This window comes from Oryctolagus cuniculus, chromosome 1, assembly GCF_051225735.1.
Source record: "Oryctolagus cuniculus isolate XC-2025 breed Fujian yellow rabbit chromosome 1, ASM5122573v1, whole genome shotgun sequence".
Lineage (NCBI taxonomy): Eukaryota > Metazoa > Chordata > Mammalia > Lagomorpha > Leporidae > Oryctolagus > Oryctolagus cuniculus.
In genome coordinates this window covers 155,129,424-155,150,230 of record NC_142867.1, presented here as the reverse complement: position 1 = coordinate 155,150,230, position 20,807 = coordinate 155,129,424, and the positions used below count along the sequence as shown (strand labels likewise).

General features: G+C 41.0%; 1 protein-coding gene across 3 annotated transcripts in view; it reads left to right on the top strand.

The window, feature by feature from the left end:
• The window catches only part of OSTF1 (osteoclast stimulating factor 1), a 60,631-nt gene that overhangs the window by 33,915 nt on the left and 5,909 nt on the right, over positions 1–20,807 (top strand). For all 3 annotated transcript variants that reach the window (XM_089336718.1, XM_051846611.3, XM_089336717.1), the window contains 6 exons: positions 4,020–4,070; positions 7,770–7,833; positions 10,499–10,552; positions 11,927–12,034; positions 13,723–13,772; positions 18,841–18,919. In XM_089336718.1, the coding sequence (XP_089192844.1) occupies positions 4,068–4,070; positions 7,770–7,833; positions 10,499–10,552; positions 11,927–12,034; positions 13,723–13,772; positions 18,841–18,919 (358 nt within the window). In that variant the 5' untranslated portion in view covers positions 4,020–4,067. The remainder of the gene's footprint in view (positions 1–4,019; positions 4,071–7,769; positions 7,834–10,498; positions 10,553–11,926; positions 12,035–13,722; positions 13,773–18,840; positions 18,920–20,807) is intronic.

The window sequence follows — 20,807 nt, the reverse complement described above, 5'->3', positions numbered from 1 at the left end:
TCATGTAGTGGTCTCCGTTGCCGTCAATAGTCTGAAGAATGTGGTTGATCATCTGCTTAGCTAGGTTAGGAAAGCAGCTCTGATTTCTTGGGAAGAAGATATTTTACAGGTCGTAGCATTGTGTCTGGGAGTGATTCACTAGTTCTCAAACAGTACTTTTTACACTGTGTGTCTGTGTGGGTGCAAACTGTTGAAGTCCTTACTTGGTAGAGAGTTGGTTTTCTGTATACAGAGTTAATTAAAAATGAATCTTAAAGAAGAATGGGATGGGAGAGGGAGTAGGAGGTGGGATAGGCGTAGGGGAGGGAGGGTGAGCATGGGAAGAAAAACCACTATATTCGTAAAGTTGTACCTATGAAAATTGTATTCATTAAATAAAAGCTTTAAAAAAAAAAAGTGAGTCAACTGCCCACAGTTGTTTCTCAGGATGAAAACATAGGGAGGACTGACTTTACCTGACACCAACTGCCTGTTGTTGCTGCCTCAGGTGATTACAAGTCTGACCCATTAGGTGGCTTGCGGCGGACACCGCTATTGAACAGCAATGACTGCTTTAAAAATTGAAACAGCACCAAGTATAGACTCTACTGTAGGATTTAATGTTGTTTTCCAAATGATGTCCTTCATCAAGCCATGGATAACAATTGCTTAAAAGCCATTAAGAGTTCTAACTCTTTTTTGCTTTTATTAATTTTTTAAAAAATTGAGGTGAAAGTCACATAAAATTAATCATGTTAATGTGAAGCACTCAGTGACAATTAGTCTAGGCATAGAGTTGCGTAATCACCACCTCTGCCTAGTTGCAAATCATTTTTTGTCACTTGTGATAAAACTCTGTACCCATGAAGTAACCTACTTCCCATTCCCCAACTCTGTTACTTTTAAAAACATTTTTGTTGTTTTTGAAAGCCAGAGAAAGAGAAATATACAGACAGACAGACAGACACACACACACACAGAAACCAAGAAGGTAGACAATAGACAGTGAGCTCTTATTTGCTGGTTCACTCTCCAGATGCCTGCAACAGCCAGGGCTGGGCCAGACTGAAGTGAGGAGCCCAGAACTCAATCTGGGTCTCCCACCTGGATGTCAGGGACCCAGGTATTTGACCCATCACTGCTGCTTCTCAGGGTGTTCATTAGCAGGAAGCTGGAATCAGAAAAGAAGCTGAAATTCAAATCCAGGCACTCCAGTGTGGAAGGCGGGCATCCCAGTTGCATCTTAACCGCTGTAGGTCAGATGCCTGCCACCTTTACTGATTTTAAGAGAAAGATTAATCATGGGAATTTCATGTGTGTGTGTGCATGTTGCGCATGCTTTGTTTTTAAAACCTATTTGTCTGCTTTATAAGGTGTCTTCTTCATACTTGTTTTCTGGTTTCAAGGGTGAGAGATCTAATTAAATGTGGAAATTTAGGCAGATTTGACTTTTGTGATTTTAGGAGGCTAAAACTGTAGTGGAAGATAGCTCCTTAATTTCTCTGTTGGCACAAATTGAGGAGGATTTATTCTAAGACATAGGTGGGTGGTGAGATTGGCTTTTGGAGCAGTAGAAAAGCAATATGGCCAGGATAGCTTTAGGATAGGAAAGAGCTCTTTGAGTCATTGAACTCTTACAGAGCTCCAGGAAATACAGAGCATTCCAAAGACTGCAAGTCACTTCTCTTCTCTTTTCTATATACTTCTTTCTTGCTCCACTTTTATGCCTTTCCCTATAAATGTAAGGCCCCAAGACCACTGGTCCAGCTGGGATGCCGTGGTGTGACTGAGTCCTCTTTCTGGTCTCTCTCAGATTAATTGAGTTTGCAGCAAATACTAAAGGAAACAGTTTGTTTCTCTAGTCATTTTCTATATCTGTCTCATATTGGTAGCAATATTGGCCATTGATCATCATTACACATAAAATAAGGATTGCCTCCATGAGTCTTAGAGGTATCTAATATCTCCTAAATACTTACTTCAAATAATATTAAAGTATATGTCATCAGGTCTCATGGGTTTAATTGATTTTGTGTAGCTTGTACTCTGTATAAGTCTATTCTCTGTAAACCAAAGTATAAATGCAGCAAATGCTGTAGGTAATTACCTTTTAAAGGCAGGTATTTGGGCTGGTCCTGTGACTCAGCAAGTTAAGCCTCTGCCTGAGACACTGGCGTCTCCTATGGGCACTGATTGGAGACCAGGCTGCTCCACTTCTGATCTAGCTCCCTGTTAATGTGCCTGGGAAGGCAGCAGAAGATGGTCCAATTGCTTGGGCCCCTGTACACACGTGGGAGACCCAGAAGAAACTCCTGGTTTCTGACTTTGACCTGGCCCAGACCTGGCCCTGGCCTTTGCAGCCATTTGGGGAGTGAACCAGCAGATATAAGCTCTCTCTCTGTGTCTCTTCCTCTCTCTCTGTAACTCTGCTTTTCAATTAAATAAAAAATCTTTGGGGAAAAAAAGGTAAGTATGTTCTGAGTATCATTAATCATAATTTGTGATTTTTATGTTTGAATTGTGATATATTTAAATATTCATGTATTGTGGTTCCTGTAGCCTAATATAGCTGATATAGTCTTCATTGATATCCAAGGGACATAGTTACAGTAATAATCTGGATTAGCTTTGAAACTAAATAAATTACTAATACAGAGTCATATTTACTTGTCATAGTTTACCAGGAGGAGATTAACAAATGGAAAAAAGAATGGATGATCTAATTTATTTCACTAGCATAATTTTATTTGTATGGAAGAGCAACTATAATCAGAATACCAAAAACTTTAAAAAAATTTTTTTAAAGATTTATTTATTTATTTAAAAGGCAGAGTTACAGAGAGGCAGAGGCAGAGAGGGAGAAAGATCTTCTATCTGCTGGTTTACTCCCCAAATGGCCACAGCAGCCAGAGCTGGGCCAATCTGAAGCCAGGTTCCTGGAGCTTCTTCTGTATCTCCCACATGAGTGCTGGGACCCAAGCATATAGACCATCTTCCACTGCTTTCCCAGGTATGTTAACAGGGAGCTGGATTGGAAGTGGAGCAGCCAGGACTCAAGCTGGTGACTATATGAGATTATAAGGCAGCAGCTTTACCTGATACGCCACAGTGCTGGCCCCGCAAAACTTTTTAAAAAAGGTGTTTTCACCACCAATGTTATCAAAGTAATACATGCTAATAATAGAGAATTTAGAAAATTTTCTTTGCATATTTCATGCATAATTGTGTCTTATCCCATGTGAAATTTTGTGTCCTCTATTTTCTACTGAGTATGAAGATGTAAACATTTCAAAAAATCTGCAATTCATTCTCAATAAATCATGGTACATGTTATCTACTACTGATGAGAAAAGATGTGAATTAAAGTGCTGGCTTTATTCAGAGAGTTTGTAGGACATTGTGTGTAATGAGTTCACCCCTGAGAGCTGATTGTGGTCTCGACTGAGTTGCTGCTTCAATCTTTTAGCTCTTTAGCCATTTTAATGATTGAGTTATATATTCATTCTCTTCAAATTTGAAATGCTTATTCTCTCTGTACACGAAAAAATAGGATAATGATTTTTCTCAAAGTAAGCAGATAGCAGATGTTGATATTAAAGTATTTAAGGATTGAGGTCTCATTTGAAAGTGAACCAAGCTTCTAGTTATTTTTCATGATTTTAGGTTCTAGTTATTTTTCATGATTTTACTTCTAGGCATTTATCCTTTTATGAAGAAATAAATTCATCTTTAAGAATTTTATAAGAGGTTTTGTTATCTTGATATAAAAATGCCTTGCTTTCATTGGGGAAGAATGTAAGATGTGTATGGAGGCAATCTTTATTTTATGTGTAATTCTCTGAGTTTCATCATGGAATCAGCTTTCTCTTCATGTATTAAGTTATCAATGATGTTTTATAATTTTTATGCTGATCTAAATATATGAAAACCACATTATCTGTAAGGATACTTTAGGGTTTGGAACATATGTAGTTCAAAGAATCCCTATATTCTAACTCCTGAAGATCACATGGAGTCAAACTTTTTTTCCTTTCTTTCAGCCAGATGAATTATACTTTGAGGAAGGTGATATTATCTACATTACTGACATGGTAAGCCCTGCTAACATTTTTCATACTATACATGTACTAAAGATATGCAGTGTAAGACTAATTTAGCCAAAGTATTGTAAATTATTTAAATGTATATGAACCTGAAAATACATATGCACAAATCTGTCCATTCTAGTACAATATACAGTAGCATAAGAGTGAAAATAACCTTTATGCCCATTAGTTGAAAATAGTTGAATAAGCTTTGGTATGTCCACAAGTAGAGTATTATGCAGCTATGCAAAGGAATAAGAAATGTCTTTACATGCTATTAAGGTCTTCTTAATTTAAAATAAAAGATGGAAAGGTGAATCATAGAATGAAATTTAAAAGTTAGTTTTCTGTATGAGGATGAAGGGAAATAATAGGGCAAACTAAACATAGAAACCAGACTTTTGGAAAAAAATTTTTTTTTAAATTTGGTTTTGGATTCATGTATACTTTTATATAGTTATAAAATTAAACAGAAAAATTCAGTCCCCTCAGATTAAAAGCAGAATGAACCAAATGAACTTAAATGGACTGTGATAGTTGGCATAACCACACAGATAGGAACTGTTCCAACTGACTTTAAAACTCAGCTAAAGATTTGGCTAAACATCCTGGTAGAATATATATGAAGAACAAAAAGGACTGCTAACAGTTTTTCATCATGCTCTTGTTGGAGAAGTGTTGCTGTTACTAATTCTGAGATGGTTGCTTGTGTATTGTGGTTTAGAGCAAATGAGTCACTGGTGGTGAGGGTGATCACTGCTGTTTTCAACACTGGAGAAAAGATGTACAGATGTAAAACTGGTGATGTTAAGTAGATTTCAGTTCTCCTTTATTTGAATTGGAAGTATCGTGTCATACATTTTTAATTAATTAATTGATTTGGAGGGTAGAAAGATACAGGGAGATAGAAACCGTGGTGGGGAGTGGGGGTAGGGAAGTGGGGAGAAAGAGAGAGGTTGTTTTCTCCCCAAATGCCCACACAGCTGGGGCTTGACTAGGGCCAGAGCCAAGAATCTGGACCACAATCCTGCTCTTTCAGGCAGGAGACAGGAACAAGATTACTGAAGCCATCTCTGCTGCCTTCAAGGTCTGTACGGGGGAAACTGGAATCAGGAGCTGGAACTAGGAATCGAACCCAGGCACTCCAGTGTGGGACACAAGTGTCTGAGCTGCTGGGATGTGCCCACTCCTCATGTCATATTTTGTCTGAAATAAAACAAAACAAAAATACTCTCTGCTGTGCTATTTGAAAGGGCCTAGAAAAAATGACCACCTCAGTTGTACTATTGTACTGTAGTATACTATTGTACTGTAATAGTGCATCAAAATACAGGGAAAATGGAAATAAAAATGTTTATTTTGGTGCAAAAAAGTTGAAATCCATGTGTAGTATTTTCATAATACACATTTTCCATGAACTTTATGAAGACTCCTCATATGGTATTTCCCATTAAAAGGTACAGGTTTTCTTTGAGCAGTAGCTGGTGCCAGGTATCTAGGGCAATAAAGATACAAGAAAGCCCCAGAACATTGTTATCCAAAAGCAAGGATAAAGACTGCTTGGGCCACATTGCAAGGACTCAGGGAGTAATCTGAAGAGGGCCCTAGTCAGCGGTAGGACAAGTGCAGCATCAGGTAGAGTACCAGCCCCAGGTGTTGAAGCACAGTAAGTGTGCTCAAGTTTATGAGCTCCTAGTGTTCCTTCTAAGCAAACAGGTATCATTGGTCAGCAGGGGAGGATACTAGAGAACCAAGTTTTAATTCTGACATGGGTAAGGGAAAAAAAAATCAGCATTCACTCTCCATGAACTTTATCTCTGGGTAACCTAGGAAGAAAGTTTCTCTTCAAAGACATATCCTAGTTCTTTAAATGAGAAAGGAATGATAGAATTAGAATGTCATCATCTTGCAGTCCCTATGAAATAATGGATCCACACTGTGCTCCCAATGGCTGTTAACAAAAAAGACCACCATACATTATGTTTTTCCTAGTGGAAGAAAGCAATACTACCTATGAAATAACCTTGCGAAAACATTTGAAGCTGAATGTAATTAAGCCCCTAGAACTAACTACCAATTTATGGGCAATGCAGGAAACAAAGGAGCATGTTTAATGATGATGACACAGGGATGCAGCAGGCAAAATCCAGACTGTTTGAAACTCTACAGAACAAACCAAATGCTTATTTTTTGACAAATATGTTGCAAAAAACAAAAAAGAAAGGAGGGAGAATTTATAGGTTAGAAGAGACTTGAGAGCCAAGTCAATCAGTTGTGTTAATGGTCCTTATTTGGATCTCAATATATGGGACAATTTAGAAATTTAGATTTTTAAAAAGATTTATTTATTTATTTGAAAGAGTTATAGAGAGAGAGAGAGGGAGTGACAGAGTGAGAGATCTTCCATCCTCTGGGTCACTACCAAAATGAGCGCAATAGCTAGGGCTAGGCCAGGCCTAAGTCAGGAGCTAGGAACTTTTTCCAGGTCTCCCACATGGGTGGCAGGGCCCAATCATTGGAGTCATCTTCTGTTTCTTTCCCAAGTGTATTGGCCTTGAGCTGGATTGGAAGTGGAGCAGCCTGGACAGGAACAGATGCCCATATGAGATGCTGGTAGCACAGGTGGCAGCTGTGTTTGCTGTGCCACAATGCCAGCTGTGGGAAATTTGAATGTTAAACTAGATATTTGTTGATATTAAGGAATTATTACTAAAGAGATTTTAAGCCATGATAATGGTATTATGATTATCTTTGAAAAAATTCTTATATTTCAGAGACACTAAAATTTTTACAGATGAAATAACATGATGTCTAGAATTTATTTCAAAATAATCCAGGAGGAGAGGGATATTATAGTGTGACTATATATAAAATGATATTAGCCATTGGTAAATGATTCATGCAGTTGAGAAATGGGTTATTATATTGTTCTTTCTACTTTTGTATAGGCTTAAATATTTTTTTTTTTGGACAGGCAGAGTTAGTGAGGGAGAGAGAGAGAGAGAGAGAGAGAGAGAAAGGTCTTCCTTTTGCCATTGGTTCACCCCCCAAGTGGCCGCTATGGCTGGTGCGTTGCGGCCAGTGTGCTGCGCCCATCCAAAGCTAGGAGCCAGGTGCTTTCTCCTGGTCTCCCATGCGGGTGCAGGGCCCAAGGACTTGGGCCATCCTCCACTGCCTTCCCAGGCCACAGCAGAGAGCTGGACTGGAAGAGGAGCAACCAAGACAGAATCCGGCGCCCTAACCAGGACTAGAACCCAGGGTGCTGGTGCCGCAGGCAGAGGATTAGCCTAGTGAGCCATGGCGCCGGCCTTAAATATTTTTGTAATTAAAATGTTACCACAAAATGAGAGTAAATAGAGATCTTTAGAAAAGCCCCCAAAATATCCTGAAGATAATAAAAGAAGTTCTAGACCAAAAAAAAAAAAAACATAGAGCTAGACTAATGCGATATTTTCTGCCTTTTCTTTCATACATCTCTCATGTGTTTGGTTGTTGAGGCTCTGTGATAAAGTGTCTCTGTTTGTGTCAGGTGCCTATGTATTTGTAATTCAGTGTTAAGGGAAATGGATCACCATAGCTAAAGTATGAGAAAGCTTGTTGAGTGTGGGGAGGGAAGATGGTTGTTTATGGGACACATGTGCCCTATAAGCCAAATGATTTTAAGAGCAATTGCATGTAAACTGGATTTACGTCTTCTTTCACCAGAGTGATACCAATTGGTGGAAAGGCACCTGCAAAGGCAGGACTGGACTCATTCCAAGTAACTACGGTAAGTGTGGCCAGAGGGGCTTTATTTCAGCTTTGCTTCTTAACTTTCAACTATCTGATTCTGAGGCCTTTCAGCTTGCTGCTGTGGCTGAAGAATCAATAGCGTTACTGCCTATCCAGTACATTTTTCACCCAGTGAGCCTCTAATTAATAAAATGAGCATGAACACCAGATGTGCCTGAGCCTGACTCCTTGGCTAACGAGAATGCATTGTAGTATTCTTGAAAGAACCCAAGATTTCCAAGGAAACACTGATGGTTTTACTTTGTGGGACTCTTAGAAGTTGTTTTTCTCCCATGTGGTTAACCTGAATCTCACAGATTGTCTCTTAGGCTAGCCCTTGCATTTGGGGGGCAGGGATGTTCCTTAGTATAGCAGTTTGGGACACTCAAGCGATGAGACATGGCTCCTGTCATGAAGCTGCTTCTAGCTGAAAGACAGACAAAACAGACAAAACACTCAGGTAGACATTAGTCAAGTAGGAGGGTGCATTTGGCCCACTGGTTAATTTTAACTGAAAATTGATCTCTGTAAAAGATAAGAATGGGACAGGAAGAGGGAGGAGGAAGAGAGGCGGGAATATGGTGGGAGGAAGGTAGCAGGGAAAGAAGCATCATGTTTCCAAATCCGTGTATATTAAATGCATGAAGTTGTATTCCTTAAACAAAATAATAATTAAAAAAAGACACTGCCAAAAAAAAAAAAAAAAAAAAAAAACAGCTAAGAATCTTGCCTCTGGCATTGGAGTGCATGGATTTGATCCTGGCTCCAGCTCCTGCTAATGTGGATCCTGGGAGATTTTTGTGGTCATTTGGGAAGTGAACCAGTTGATGGGAGTGAGCTCTCTTTATATCTGTCTGTCTGTCTGCCTGTCTGTCTATCTATCTATCTATCTGCTGTAAGTCTTTCTTTTTTGCTTCAGAAAGAAAGATAGAAGTAAAGGCAAAGGAGCACAGATTGCTAACAAAATTCTTCAGTTTGATCTGTTTTTTTTTTTTTTCCATGTTGTAATAATTGAGCATCTTAGTTAACATAGCTGCTACTTCTAGGATTTGATATCCCCTTCTGTATAATGAAAGGGTTGTATCTAGATTTCCAAGATTCCTTTATAATTTAGTGCTTGATGAATCCTTAGATTGATAGAGCTGGCATCAATCACCAGTTAACAAGCACTGGAAGGAGACTTAGAAAACATCAAGGAAGATACTTCAAATCTCCTTGGGGATGTAGGAGGTGAGGGCTAACGCTGGGGGCCCTGCACAAGGGCCCTGCTTGCCTTGATCCTGGGGTGGTAATATTCTTTGCCAAGAGAGACTTTAAAATTTTATTTATTTAAATTTTTATTTAAAAAGGAGAAAGAGCGAGAGAGAGTATTTTCCATCAGCTGGCTTCTCCCTAAATGTCTGCAACAGCTGGGGCTGGGCCAAGCCCAAAACAAAAGTCTAAAACTCAATCCAGTTTTCCCATGTGTGTGACAAGGACCGAGCTAATTGAGCCATCACTGTTGCCTTTGAATCCATATTGGGAGCAGAGCCAATATGTAATGCAGATGTCCAAGCAATGTCTTTTTTTTTTTGACAGGCAGAGTTAGACAGAGAGAAAGGTCTTCCTTTTCCGTTGGTTCACCCACCAAGTGGCCGCAACAGCCGGCACGCTATGCCAATCCAAAGCCAGGAGCCAGGTGCTTTCTCCTGGTCTCCCATGCGGGTGCAGGGCCCAAGGACCTGGGCCATCCTCCACTGCCTTCCCAGGCCAGAGAAGAGAGCTGGACTGGAAGAGGAGCAACCAGGACAGAATCTGACGCCCCAACCGGGACTAGAACCCAGGGTCCTGGCGCCACAGGTGGAGGATTAGCCTAGTGAGCCGTGGCGCCAGCCCAAGCAATGTCTTAATCACTGTACCAAGTGTCTGCTCCCTGCCACACCAATGACTTTAAACACCCATACACTTGCCTTCACCTTTGAAATCCCAGGTATACCCTGGTAATGCAACTCCATTTCCAGCCTTGGACATGGACACTGAAGGTGGAAAATGTGCCATTGCTGTTTTGGATTCCAGTAGTCAGGGAAGTGTTGTTAGAGCCCTTTCATGGCTGGAAGGTGGGCTGTGAAATCCTCCTTGACTGCTAATCTTCCTCTGGCACTCCACTCCTGCTGATTCTAGAACAACAGTGAACACACCTTCCTTAGCGCAGGTATGCAGATTGCCCTCTGAACTCAGGAAGCAAAATATTTCCTCCTCATTTCTTCCTGTATTGCTACACTCAGGGAAAGCAGTTACTTTTAGGCATCTTCAAAGTAGGGTGTTTTACAGCATGTTTTTTTTTTCATTTTTTGTTGGCAATTTGATTGCTAAATATTTGAGTAAACTGGTATGCAGGTCAGAGATGTGTATGTGTGTGTGTGTTTAATATATTTCCAGCTAATTACTGTGTTTGCTTTTTTTATACTTCTAGTTAATTGCCGTGTTATTGCCTTGTTGCTTGGCTTGGTTTCAGTTAACACATAATTCAGCTGCTTTTTAAAGCTGGAACCATCTGTTGAATTTTTGTAGGGTCCAAGGTCCTGCCCTCACGAAGCCTGAGGATGGTGGTGAGGGAGTGAATTCAGTGGTTAACTTGGATAGCGGTCTTAACATTAGGTTTTCACTTTTTGTTCCCAATCCAGTGGCCGAACAGGCAGAATCCATTGACAATCCATTGCATGAAGCTGCAAAAAGAGGTATGTGTGATTCTTTTTTGACTGAGGTATACAGTTCAGCAGAATGTACAGATTTTAATTACACAGTTCTATAAGTTTTGGCAAATGCACACACCCATGTAACCCACACCCAGATCAACATTTCAAACATTTCCATCATCCCAGAAAGTTCCTTCTTCCACCTTCCCAGTTAAATCTTGCCTTCCCCAGAGGCAATCTTTGTTCACTTCTGAGTACCCTACCTGCCCTGTACTCAGTAGTGGCAATGGGCAAGTTGAAACACACAGTCTGTGGTTTCCAAAATCAGGATGTGTGGACCAGAATATTTATGATGTGGTGTGATAAGTACCACCATGGAAAGGCATTTCAGTTAAATGGGCCATAGAGGCTGGAGTAACTGTTGGGCAGGAGGGTGGAGGCTTCCTGGGGGTTCAGCATCTAGGAGAGTGTTGGTTGTGGTTGGCAAGGGATTGTCAGGGAAGGGCATGAACAACAGAGATGGGTCAGGGGAGTGCCATGGCTGAACTATGAGGGGCCTTGTTTGGGCTTCATCTTGTAGATCAAAGGACCTCAACTAGGAGTGATTCTTTCCACACCCTTGGAGATATTTGCCAATGGGAGGATACATTTGATTACCGTGATTTGAAGGGTGCTTCTGGCATCTTCTGGGTAGAGTACAGGGATGTTGATCAGCATGCTACTGCGCAAGGACAGTCCCCACAACAAAGAATTCTCTTTTGTTTGTATTTCCTAACCCCTAATGCCAGGAGGGCCAATGTTGAGCAACGCTTCTGTTCATTCTTTGAGTATTTTGGATATTTATGAAATCTGAATGTGCTAAAGGAAATTATTGGTTGAAGATTATGGATAAGTAAAGCTACCAAACTTGCATTTTTAAATTTTTTTGTAAATTAGATACTTAAGGCATTAGCCTGATGATTTTAAATTGTCACACTTTAGAATGTAAGAACACCAATTTTCAGTAGGTTATTTAGTGTTTCTTTTCTTGGAAGAACTGAAAGTGCATTTTAAACGTGAATGTGAATAGTACCTGCTTGTCCTTAGGTTTGACTATTTTTTCCATAAGTTCTACAGTTTCACAAAGGAAAAAATGCATAGCTATGTATTTTTACAGAATAGAAATGCCCTAAGTAGACCCATTTAAGAAGCTCTTCTCATTAACATACCATTAAAGATTGATGTTAATGCTTTCCATTAATAAAAACTAAAAGTCCAAACCTACCATAATAAATGCTTTAGTGGACAGATCTTAATTTAAGACTCACGGATTAATCCAGTACAAATAGAAGTTTATGCAGGATGAAATTGATTTAAAAGTGAAACAAAATATGAAAACTTTTTTCTTGTGTTTTTATGAGTGTGAAATTCTTCCAGGCAACTTGAGCTGGCTGAGAGAGTGTTTGGACAACCGAGTGGGTGTCAATGGCTTGGACAAAGCCGGAAGCACTGCCTTATACTGGGCCTGTCACGGCGGGCACAAAGGTATCACGTTTTGTTTGTTAGAAATTTCTATGCTGCTGAACATGCGTTTCACCTAAGGGAACCAGGTTGACAAAAATGAAAAAATCAGGTCGCCAGTACTTTTTGAGTCCTGTAAGACGTCAGCCAAAAGCTTCATTCCTGGAAGCCGTGCATATCCCTGGGTGGAATGTGGTCAGTCAGCCCGCTGCAGACCTCTCACTTGAAATGCTGGAAACTTCCTTTCCTCTTTCAGGCCTAGAACAGTTTAGAAAGATTGCCAGAAAACAACAGTAACATAAAAACAAAGCCTGTATCTAATCTTGCAAAAAAAAAAAAAAAAAGAAAAAAAAAGAAAAAAAAAGGCAGAACTGATCCTTCTTTGCTTTTCCCAAGGTACCCTTTTCTGACTTGCATGTCTACTTTAATCCCATCTGTTTGAGAAGAAACAGTATTTGCATGGATTAGTGAATCAGTGGATATTTTGTTATAATCAATGATAATGACAAATTAAATTTCTTTTTTTTCCAAAGGATTTATTTATGTATTTGAAAGATACACAGAGAGTTACAGAACTACAGAGAGAGAGAATTTCCATCTATTGATTCACTCCCCAAATGACCACAACAGCCAGCACTGCCTCAGCCGAAGCCAGGAGACTGAAACTGGGTCTCCCACGTGGGTGGCAGGGGCCCAACTACTTGGGTCATCTTTTGCTGCCTTCGAGGGGCATTAGTCAGGACTGGTTCCAAAGTGGAGCAGACAGGGTCCAGTGTTGTGGCACAGCGGGTAAAGCTGCTGCCTGCAACTCCAGCCTTCCATATGGGCTCTGGTTCATGTCCTGGCTGCTCTACTTCCATCCAGCTCCCTGCTAATATCCTGAGGAAAAGGAGTGGAAGATGGCTCAGGTGTTTGGGCCTCTGCCATCCACATGGGAGACCCGGATGAAGCTGCTGGCTTCAGCTTGACCCAGCTCTGGCCAAGTGGCCAATTGGAGGGTGAACTGGTAGATGGAAGATCTCTGTCTCTGTCTCTGTCTCTGTCTCTCTTTCTCTCTGTAACTCTGACTTTCAAAGTAAGTAATTACATCTTAAAAAAAAAAAAAAACACCACAGATCAAAAGTGGAACAGGTAGGATTCAAACTGGTGTTCCTATGGGTTGCCAGTGTTGCAGGCGTTGGCTTAACCTGTTCTGTCATAACCGTGGCCCTAACACATTGAATTTTGAATTTCTAGATGTATTTCATCTTGGAAAAAAAAGCTACCAATCGCTCATTTTCTTTTTACTTTTTCCTGCAACACAAAAAATAAACCCAGCAGTGAGAAACAAAGAGCTGAACAAATTTTAGAAATTTGAATAGCATAGTCAGGGGAAATTTTTTGTTATCTTTGAACAGAAGCCTATTTTATTTTAGCTAGTAAACATGTTAGTTCTGTGTGGTAAGTTAGCTCATAGTGATGTAAAAATATTTCCATATTATAGATGTTATGTGAAATGCAAAAACCAAAACTGTTTGAAAACAGAGTATTTCCCCAAATGATTTTACTTTTATAGACTCTTAGGTGCTTTTGTACATAAATTTAAAAATAATTTGTTCTAAGAATTTCCTTGCAGACTTTTATAGGATCCTCTTTAAAAACTGTTATGCCTCATTTTTTCAGGCTTTCTACCTTTCATTTCTTAAATAATGTGTCTTCTATTTGAATTTCAGATATCGTGGAGGTGCTGTTTACTCAGCCGAATATTGAACTGAACCAACAGGTGAGATGGCTTATGTGGAAACCAATTTGAACAGCTGCCTTGTTCTCTTTGGTCCCTTGCAGCTTGCAGACATATAGAAGAATATCTTAGTCAAAATACTACAAGTGTATACATTGAAAATTTTTATCGTGCTAAGATCGAAACTGCACAATGCCCCAAATGCCTACCCTGCTCCTCCTTGTATATCACATTTGGCTTTTGCTTCTTTCTTCTTGAGCTTACTGAGTGCACGGATACTGAGGAACACGCTGCCGGAGCTGCTGTGCCCTGTGTAGTCTCCAAATGTACTTTGGTTTCCCACTTGCTTGGTGAAGGTTTAAGTTTGTCAGTAGGTACAGCTCTCATCTCTTAACACCCCAGTTCTCCACTTCTCTTCTGATTCTTCTGTGTATTTTTTCTCCTCTTTTTTTTTTAGAAAGTTTTTATTTAATAAATATAAATTTCATAGGTACAGCTTTTGGAATATAGTGCTTCATCCCCCCATACCCGACCTCCCACTCCTATTCCCGTCCCACCTCCTACTCCTTCTCCCATCCCATTCTTCATTAAGATTCATTTTTAATTATCTTTATATACAGAAGATCAACTCTATACTAGGTAAAGATTTCAACAGTTTATACTCATACAAACACACAAAGTATGAAGTATTGTTTGAAGACTAGTTTTACCGTTAATTCTCATAGTACAACTCATTAAGGACAGAGATCCTACATGGAGAGTAAGTGCAGTTACTCCTGTTGGTGATTTAACAATTGACACTCTTATTTTGACGTCAGTGATCATCTTGTCATGAGCTGCCAAGGCTATGGAAGCCTTTTGAGTCTACAAACTCCGACATTATTTAGACAGGGCCATAATCAAAGTGGGAGTTCTCTCCTCCCTTCAGAGAAAGGTACCTCCTTTTTTGATGGTGCTTCCACTGGGATCTTGCTCACAGAGATCCTTCATGTAGGCCATTTTTTTGCCACAGTGTCTTGGCTTTCCATTCCTGAAATGCTCTCATCTCCCATGTATTTTAAAGTTTTTGGTTCTATTGCTATATAATGTTGACATTACTATGGCTGTCTAAATAGTGTTCCCTGTATAACCTTATTTCTTTTTTTTTATTTTTATTTTTTTGACAGGCAGAGTTAGACAGTGAGAGAGAGAGAGAGACAGAAAGAAAGGTCTTCCTTTTTCCGTTGGTTCACCCCCCAAGTGGCCGCTACAGCTGCTGCATTGCGGCCGGCGTGCTGCGCCGATCCGAAGCCAGGAGCCAGGTGCTTCCTCCTGGTCTCCCATGCCGGGGCAGGGCCCAAGGACCTGGCCCATCCTCCTGGGCCACAGCAGAGAGCTGGACTGGAAGAGGAGCAACCGGGACAGAAACCGGCACCCCAACCAGGACTAGAACCCGGGGTGCCAGTGCCGCAGGCGGAGGATTAGCCTAGTGAGCCCTGGCACCGGCGCCTTATTTCTTACTTATTAATTTTTAAGCGTTTTTTTAATGTCACCTAGACATCTGTACTACATCATGTTCTATAGATATACTTGTTCAAAATGTCTAAGAGACTCAGTGAGTTTCTGTTTTCTTCCTTGGACTCACCCTCCCACAGTCCTCCATCCCCATTCTTCAATCTGAGTAACTTATTCCATTGCCCTTTGCTGTCTTCCTGGGTGTCTCCCAGCCCTCTCTGCTGTGTTCTGTCTTTATTTGTCTGGTCCCTAAGTCTCCCTTGTGTTGGAGAACATCTTCAGGTAGATGGATTATTGGGCTGATCAGAATTCTAGACTGAAAACAATTTCAGATCGTTGAAGGCATGGCTCTGTGATGTTCTAGTTTCCAGGGTTGCTTTGGAGGGGTTTGATGCCATTCTGTTCCCATTCTTTTATGTGTGACCTACTTCTTTGTCATTTTATCCATGGTATTCTAACATTTACAGTGATGTGCATTAGTGTATATTTCTCCCCATTAATTATGATGAACTCTTAGAAAAAATACCTTATTTCTTTTACAGTTTTTAATGTGAACATTTTCTTTATTGTTTTGATTCTGTAAGTTCCATTAGTAGGATATTGAACTCTAGGGTTAAGCCTGTAGTTTTCTTGGTGTTTATCAGATATTTTTCTCACCTTTGCCTCTGTGTTTTAGTTTGGTTTTAATTCCCCAGAGCTCTGTGTTGGTTTTCTAATGATATATAGCCAACGACCACATGTTTAGCAATAGATTCTTCTAAAAAGTCAGGATTATGGGCAGGATGCAGCTAACTTCTCTGAGCAGGGTCTCATGGGTAGAAATCAAAGTGTTGGTGGGAACTGGGTTCTGGAGCTCCAGGTCCTCCTCTAAGCTCACTCAGGTTGTCGGAAGAATTGAGTTTATTGTACCACTAGTACTGAGGCCATCAGCTTTTCAAGGCTCACAATGTGGCTGTTTGCTTTCTTCCTCAAGGCCAGTGGGAGCTGGTCTCTGTATTATGTCATCTATTTCAGTTTTTTTAAAAAGATTTATTTTTTATTTGAAAGGCGGTGTTACAGATAGGCAGGGTAGGAGAGAAAGGAAGAGAGAGAGAAAAAGGTCTTCCAACCGCTGTTTCACTCCCCAGTTTGCCACAATGGCTGGAGCTGAGCTGATCCAAAGCAAGGAGCCAGGAGCTTCTTCCCAGTCTCCTACGTGGGTGCAGGGGCCCAAGGACTTGGGTCATCTTTTGCTGCCTTCCCAGGCCATAGCAGGGAGCTGGACTGGAAGTGAAACAGCTGGGCTTTGAAACAGTGCCCACATGAGATGCTGGCACTCTAGGGGGCCACAACACCGGGACCCCTATTTTAGTGTTTTAAGGGACTACTTCACTGGGTCTGGCCCACCCAAGACAGTCTCCCTTTTTGATAAACTCAGCATCCACTGACTAGAAATCTAATGTGTGGTTTCACCCACACTCAAGGAGAAGGACTCATGAGTATACTTCAAAAGTTCATGGAAAAATGAATTAAAAATATGAGTTTATTTTTGTATAGGAGAAATTTTGATACTCTTGCATAATTTTTTCACAATATGTATTTTTCATGTTATAAATTTTTGTTTGCACCAAAATAAACTCATACTTTTTTAAAAAGATAAAGATTTACTTTTTTATCTGAAGCTAGGATCCAGGAGCTTCTTCTGGATCTCCCACACGGGTGCAGGGGCCCAAGGACTTTGGTGATCTTCTACTGCTTTCCCAGGCCAAAGCAGAGAGCTGGACTGGAAATGGAACAGTTGAAACTCGAACCAGTGCCCACATGGGATGCCAGCACTGCAGGTGACAGATTTACCTGCTATGCCCCAGATCTGGTCCCAGCTCATACTTTTAATTCCAATTTTCCACAAAATTTCTGGAGTACTCTCATATTCATGGAGTCTGTACTGGGGTAGGACAAGGCTTTAGGGGGCCTTAGTAGAATTCCATAAGCTCTTATTTTACTGTGTCACTTTATTAAAAAAATTGGACAGCTTACTGTTTTTTAAAGTATTTATTTTTATTTTATTTGCAAGAGAGACAGAAACAGAGACTTTCCATCTACTGGTTCACTCCTGAAATCCCCACAACATCTGGGGCTGGATCAGGCTGAAGCCAGGAGCCTGGAATTGTAGAGTCTGGTTTTCCACATGGATAGCAGGGGCCAAGTACCTGATCTATCATCTGCTATCTCCCAGGGGGTGCATTAACAGGAAGTTATAATCTGAAACAAAGACAGGACTCAAACCTAGGCATTCAGCATGGGCTGTGGGCATCCTAACTGCTGCCCCAAATGCCCACCTCTGACTGTTAGTTTTAAATACCTCTTTATTTGTTGCATGATGCAGTATCATCTCATATCCCTGTGATGTCTTAGTTGAATAGTTCCCACTTATCCCTGATTTTGTTTTCTGTGGTTTTAGTTACCCATAGTCAACAAGAAGGGGGAGTAAATTGCGATAAGGTATTTTGAGAGGGAGACCGTATCTATAACTTGAATTGTAGCATATTGCTATCCTTGTTCTATTTTCTTCTTGTTGCTTATGTCTTACTAGGTTTAATTTGTAAGTTAAGCTTTAGTACAGACCTGTATGTAGAAGAAAAAGCATCATATATATAGAGTTCAATACTACCTGTGCTTCCCAGCATCTACCAGGGGTCTTGGAAGGTATCCCCTTCAGATAAGGGGCAACATCAGGTAGCTTTTCCCTCTGAGATTAGTTGTTTTGGTATCTTTACCCTTTCTGTACATATTGAAACTTTCCTCTTTGTCCGTCACTGCATTTGGGAGTAGTGTGTGTTTGTGAGGCTTGCCGGCTGGTGGACTTCTCTGACAGGGTGGAGTCATGCGGTTGTGGCTGTTTTGCTGGGCAGTGCTCAAGTACAGTACACACCGTCTCCTCCCCCATTGGGAGGCTGGACTGCTTGGTCAGAGAAGTACCCTGCAGTCTCCTGCTCAGGAGTGTACACTTGACTGCCAACACGGGGCAGTGGTCAGGTGAAGGTAGAGAGCTGAGAGAGGTGTCTTACTGTTCAGTCTGTAGGTCTTTCATCTAGCCCCCCTCTCCAGTCTCCCCAGCTTTTAGTTTCTGTCCTGATTGCCACCTTCTCTTGAATCTGTGTCCATGAGCTTGGAACCTCTCTGGCTAATTTCTTGACAGGGTAATTCTGTCATCTTGACTGGGGAACAGTCAAGCAAGGGGAACAGATGGGGGCTTGAAAGTCCTAATTACTTACAAGATCATTTGGTCTCTATTTTCATTCCCTATTGCAATTCCTGCCTCAGCATCTCCAGGAATCTCCAGGCCCTAATCCTCACTAGGTTTCTGCTGGAACAAATCTTGCTTGCTCCTTGTTTCTCCCAATGCAGCAGTAGCAGTTCAGCTCTTGCTCTGCCCCATCAGTTTCTACTCCTCCATCCCGTTCTCTCTCTCCAAAATGAGTCATCTTTCCAGCCTCCATTCCTGTCTTCGTTGAAATTTCATGTGGCTCCTTTGTTTTCACTTTAGGTTTAATTAGATTGAATATAAATTACTATGTGTTTCCAATCCACCCTCTCTCTGTTTTAAAAATGTTATTTTTCTTCTCTGTCACCATAGAACAAGTTGGGAGACACAGCTTTGCATGCTGCTGCCTGGAAGGGTTATGCAGATATTGTCCAGTTGCTTCTGGCAAAAGGTAAAGTTTATGCTGACTTTATCTGGTCTTTGCTTACCCTGAAAAATGTGCTGCATCAAAGGGCACTTTATTTTATTTATTTTAGTTTTTCTTAAGATTTATTTATTTATTTGAAAGGGTGGGTGAGAGAGAGAGAGGTTTTCCATCCTCTGGTTCACTCCCCAAATGGCCACAACTGCAGGACTGGACAAGGCTGAAGCCATGAGCCTGGAGCTCCACCAGGGTCTCCCACACAGGAGGCAGGGACCATCCTCTACTACCTTCCATTCATGTTAACAGGGAGCTGGATCAAGCGGAGCAGCTGGAACTTGAAATGGTGCTTTGACATTCAATTGCAGGTGGCAGCTTAGCTCACTGCACCACAACACTGGCCCCACTACTTATTTTAAAGCTGGAATTTTAAAACTCTACTCTGTATTGCAGAGTTGTTATGAAATTATTGAGGTTGATTTCTGTTAGTTTTTCATATAAATTACAATTTCTTTAAAATTGCATGGATTACTTTTAGTAGGGACTTACTGTATACTTCTGTGGAATTATGGGGTCTTGGAAGGAAGGAATTGTGTGCTGTGTGTGTGCATGCATGAGGGAGAACATGTCTGAGAAGGCTGTATGGGTGAAGTTGGCACCTGTTGACACAGCAGAGTCTTGCTAGATAAGAAAGAATGCCATGGCTGCAGTATCTGACTTTGAGCCAAGCGAGTGCCAGAAGTGTAGAAAATGAGAGGATATACTGATCTCCAGTTTTTATGCAGTTCAGAGAGAGCAGTGAAGTTAGGGAATGATTGTCCATTCATTCATGGGTTCCAGATCTATTGAAGTCTTACAGAGGGTCAGGTCCATCACCCCATACCACACCTTGGTCCAAAGGGATATGATGTGGCATGACTGAGTTCCCAAACCACAAGTCATTGGATCGGCCTCATTAGGGAATCCTTGGAGCAACGTTATGGAATATATGAGAGAATTTCTTTTTAATTTTTATTTATTTATGTTTTCATTTTATTTGAAAAGCAGAGAGACAGAGAGAGAAACAGAAATCTTCTATCTGCTGATTCACTCCCCAAATGCCTGTAGCACTTGGAGCTGGCCAGGCCAAAGCCAGGATACCAAAACTCCATCTGGGTCTCCCACGTGGGTGGCAGGGACCCAAGTACTTGCCATCACTTGCTACCTCCCAGGGCACACGTTATTGGAAGCTGGATTGGAGCTGAAGGAGATAGATCTCAAAGCAGGCACACCAATACAGGATGCGACATCCCATTAATCTCTGTGCCAAGTGCCCGCCCTAGGAAATACTTTTTTTATTTTATGTATGTTGATGATGTAAACTCCAGGTCTAAAAGGCCAGATGCCATGAGGACCGCCTTGGTGCTCCCTGATGGTTATACCATGGCCTGAGCTTCCCAGTATGGCAGCCTGTAGCCACATGTGCCACTGAGCCCTTGAGCTGAGATGTGCTGTGCCAAAGACGTGGGAGAACAAGTAAAGCATCACGACAGTTTTTATATTGATTTCATGTTGAAATAATAACATTTCTGATATATTGGGTTAAATACAAATATTACGAAAGCTGATTTCACTTTTTGCAAATGTGACTATTAGAAAATTGAAAGTGATATGGAGGCTCGCGTATGTTTCTGTTAGCACTCGCAGAGGAACGCAGGAACAGTTGTGTTTCTTCTCTAGCATCCCCATCTCTGAGTATTTCCTGTCCTGATAGGAATCCTGTGTTTGAGTTCTCATGTGTAATTTAAACTAGCACATGGTTAGTCATAGAACTGTTAACCTCCAAGTGCTTTCAGCCCACAGTACACTGAGAAAATGTGGCTTTCCACAGAATGCTACCTTTGACCAGATCTGGATCCACTTAGGAGAAAGAGATTTT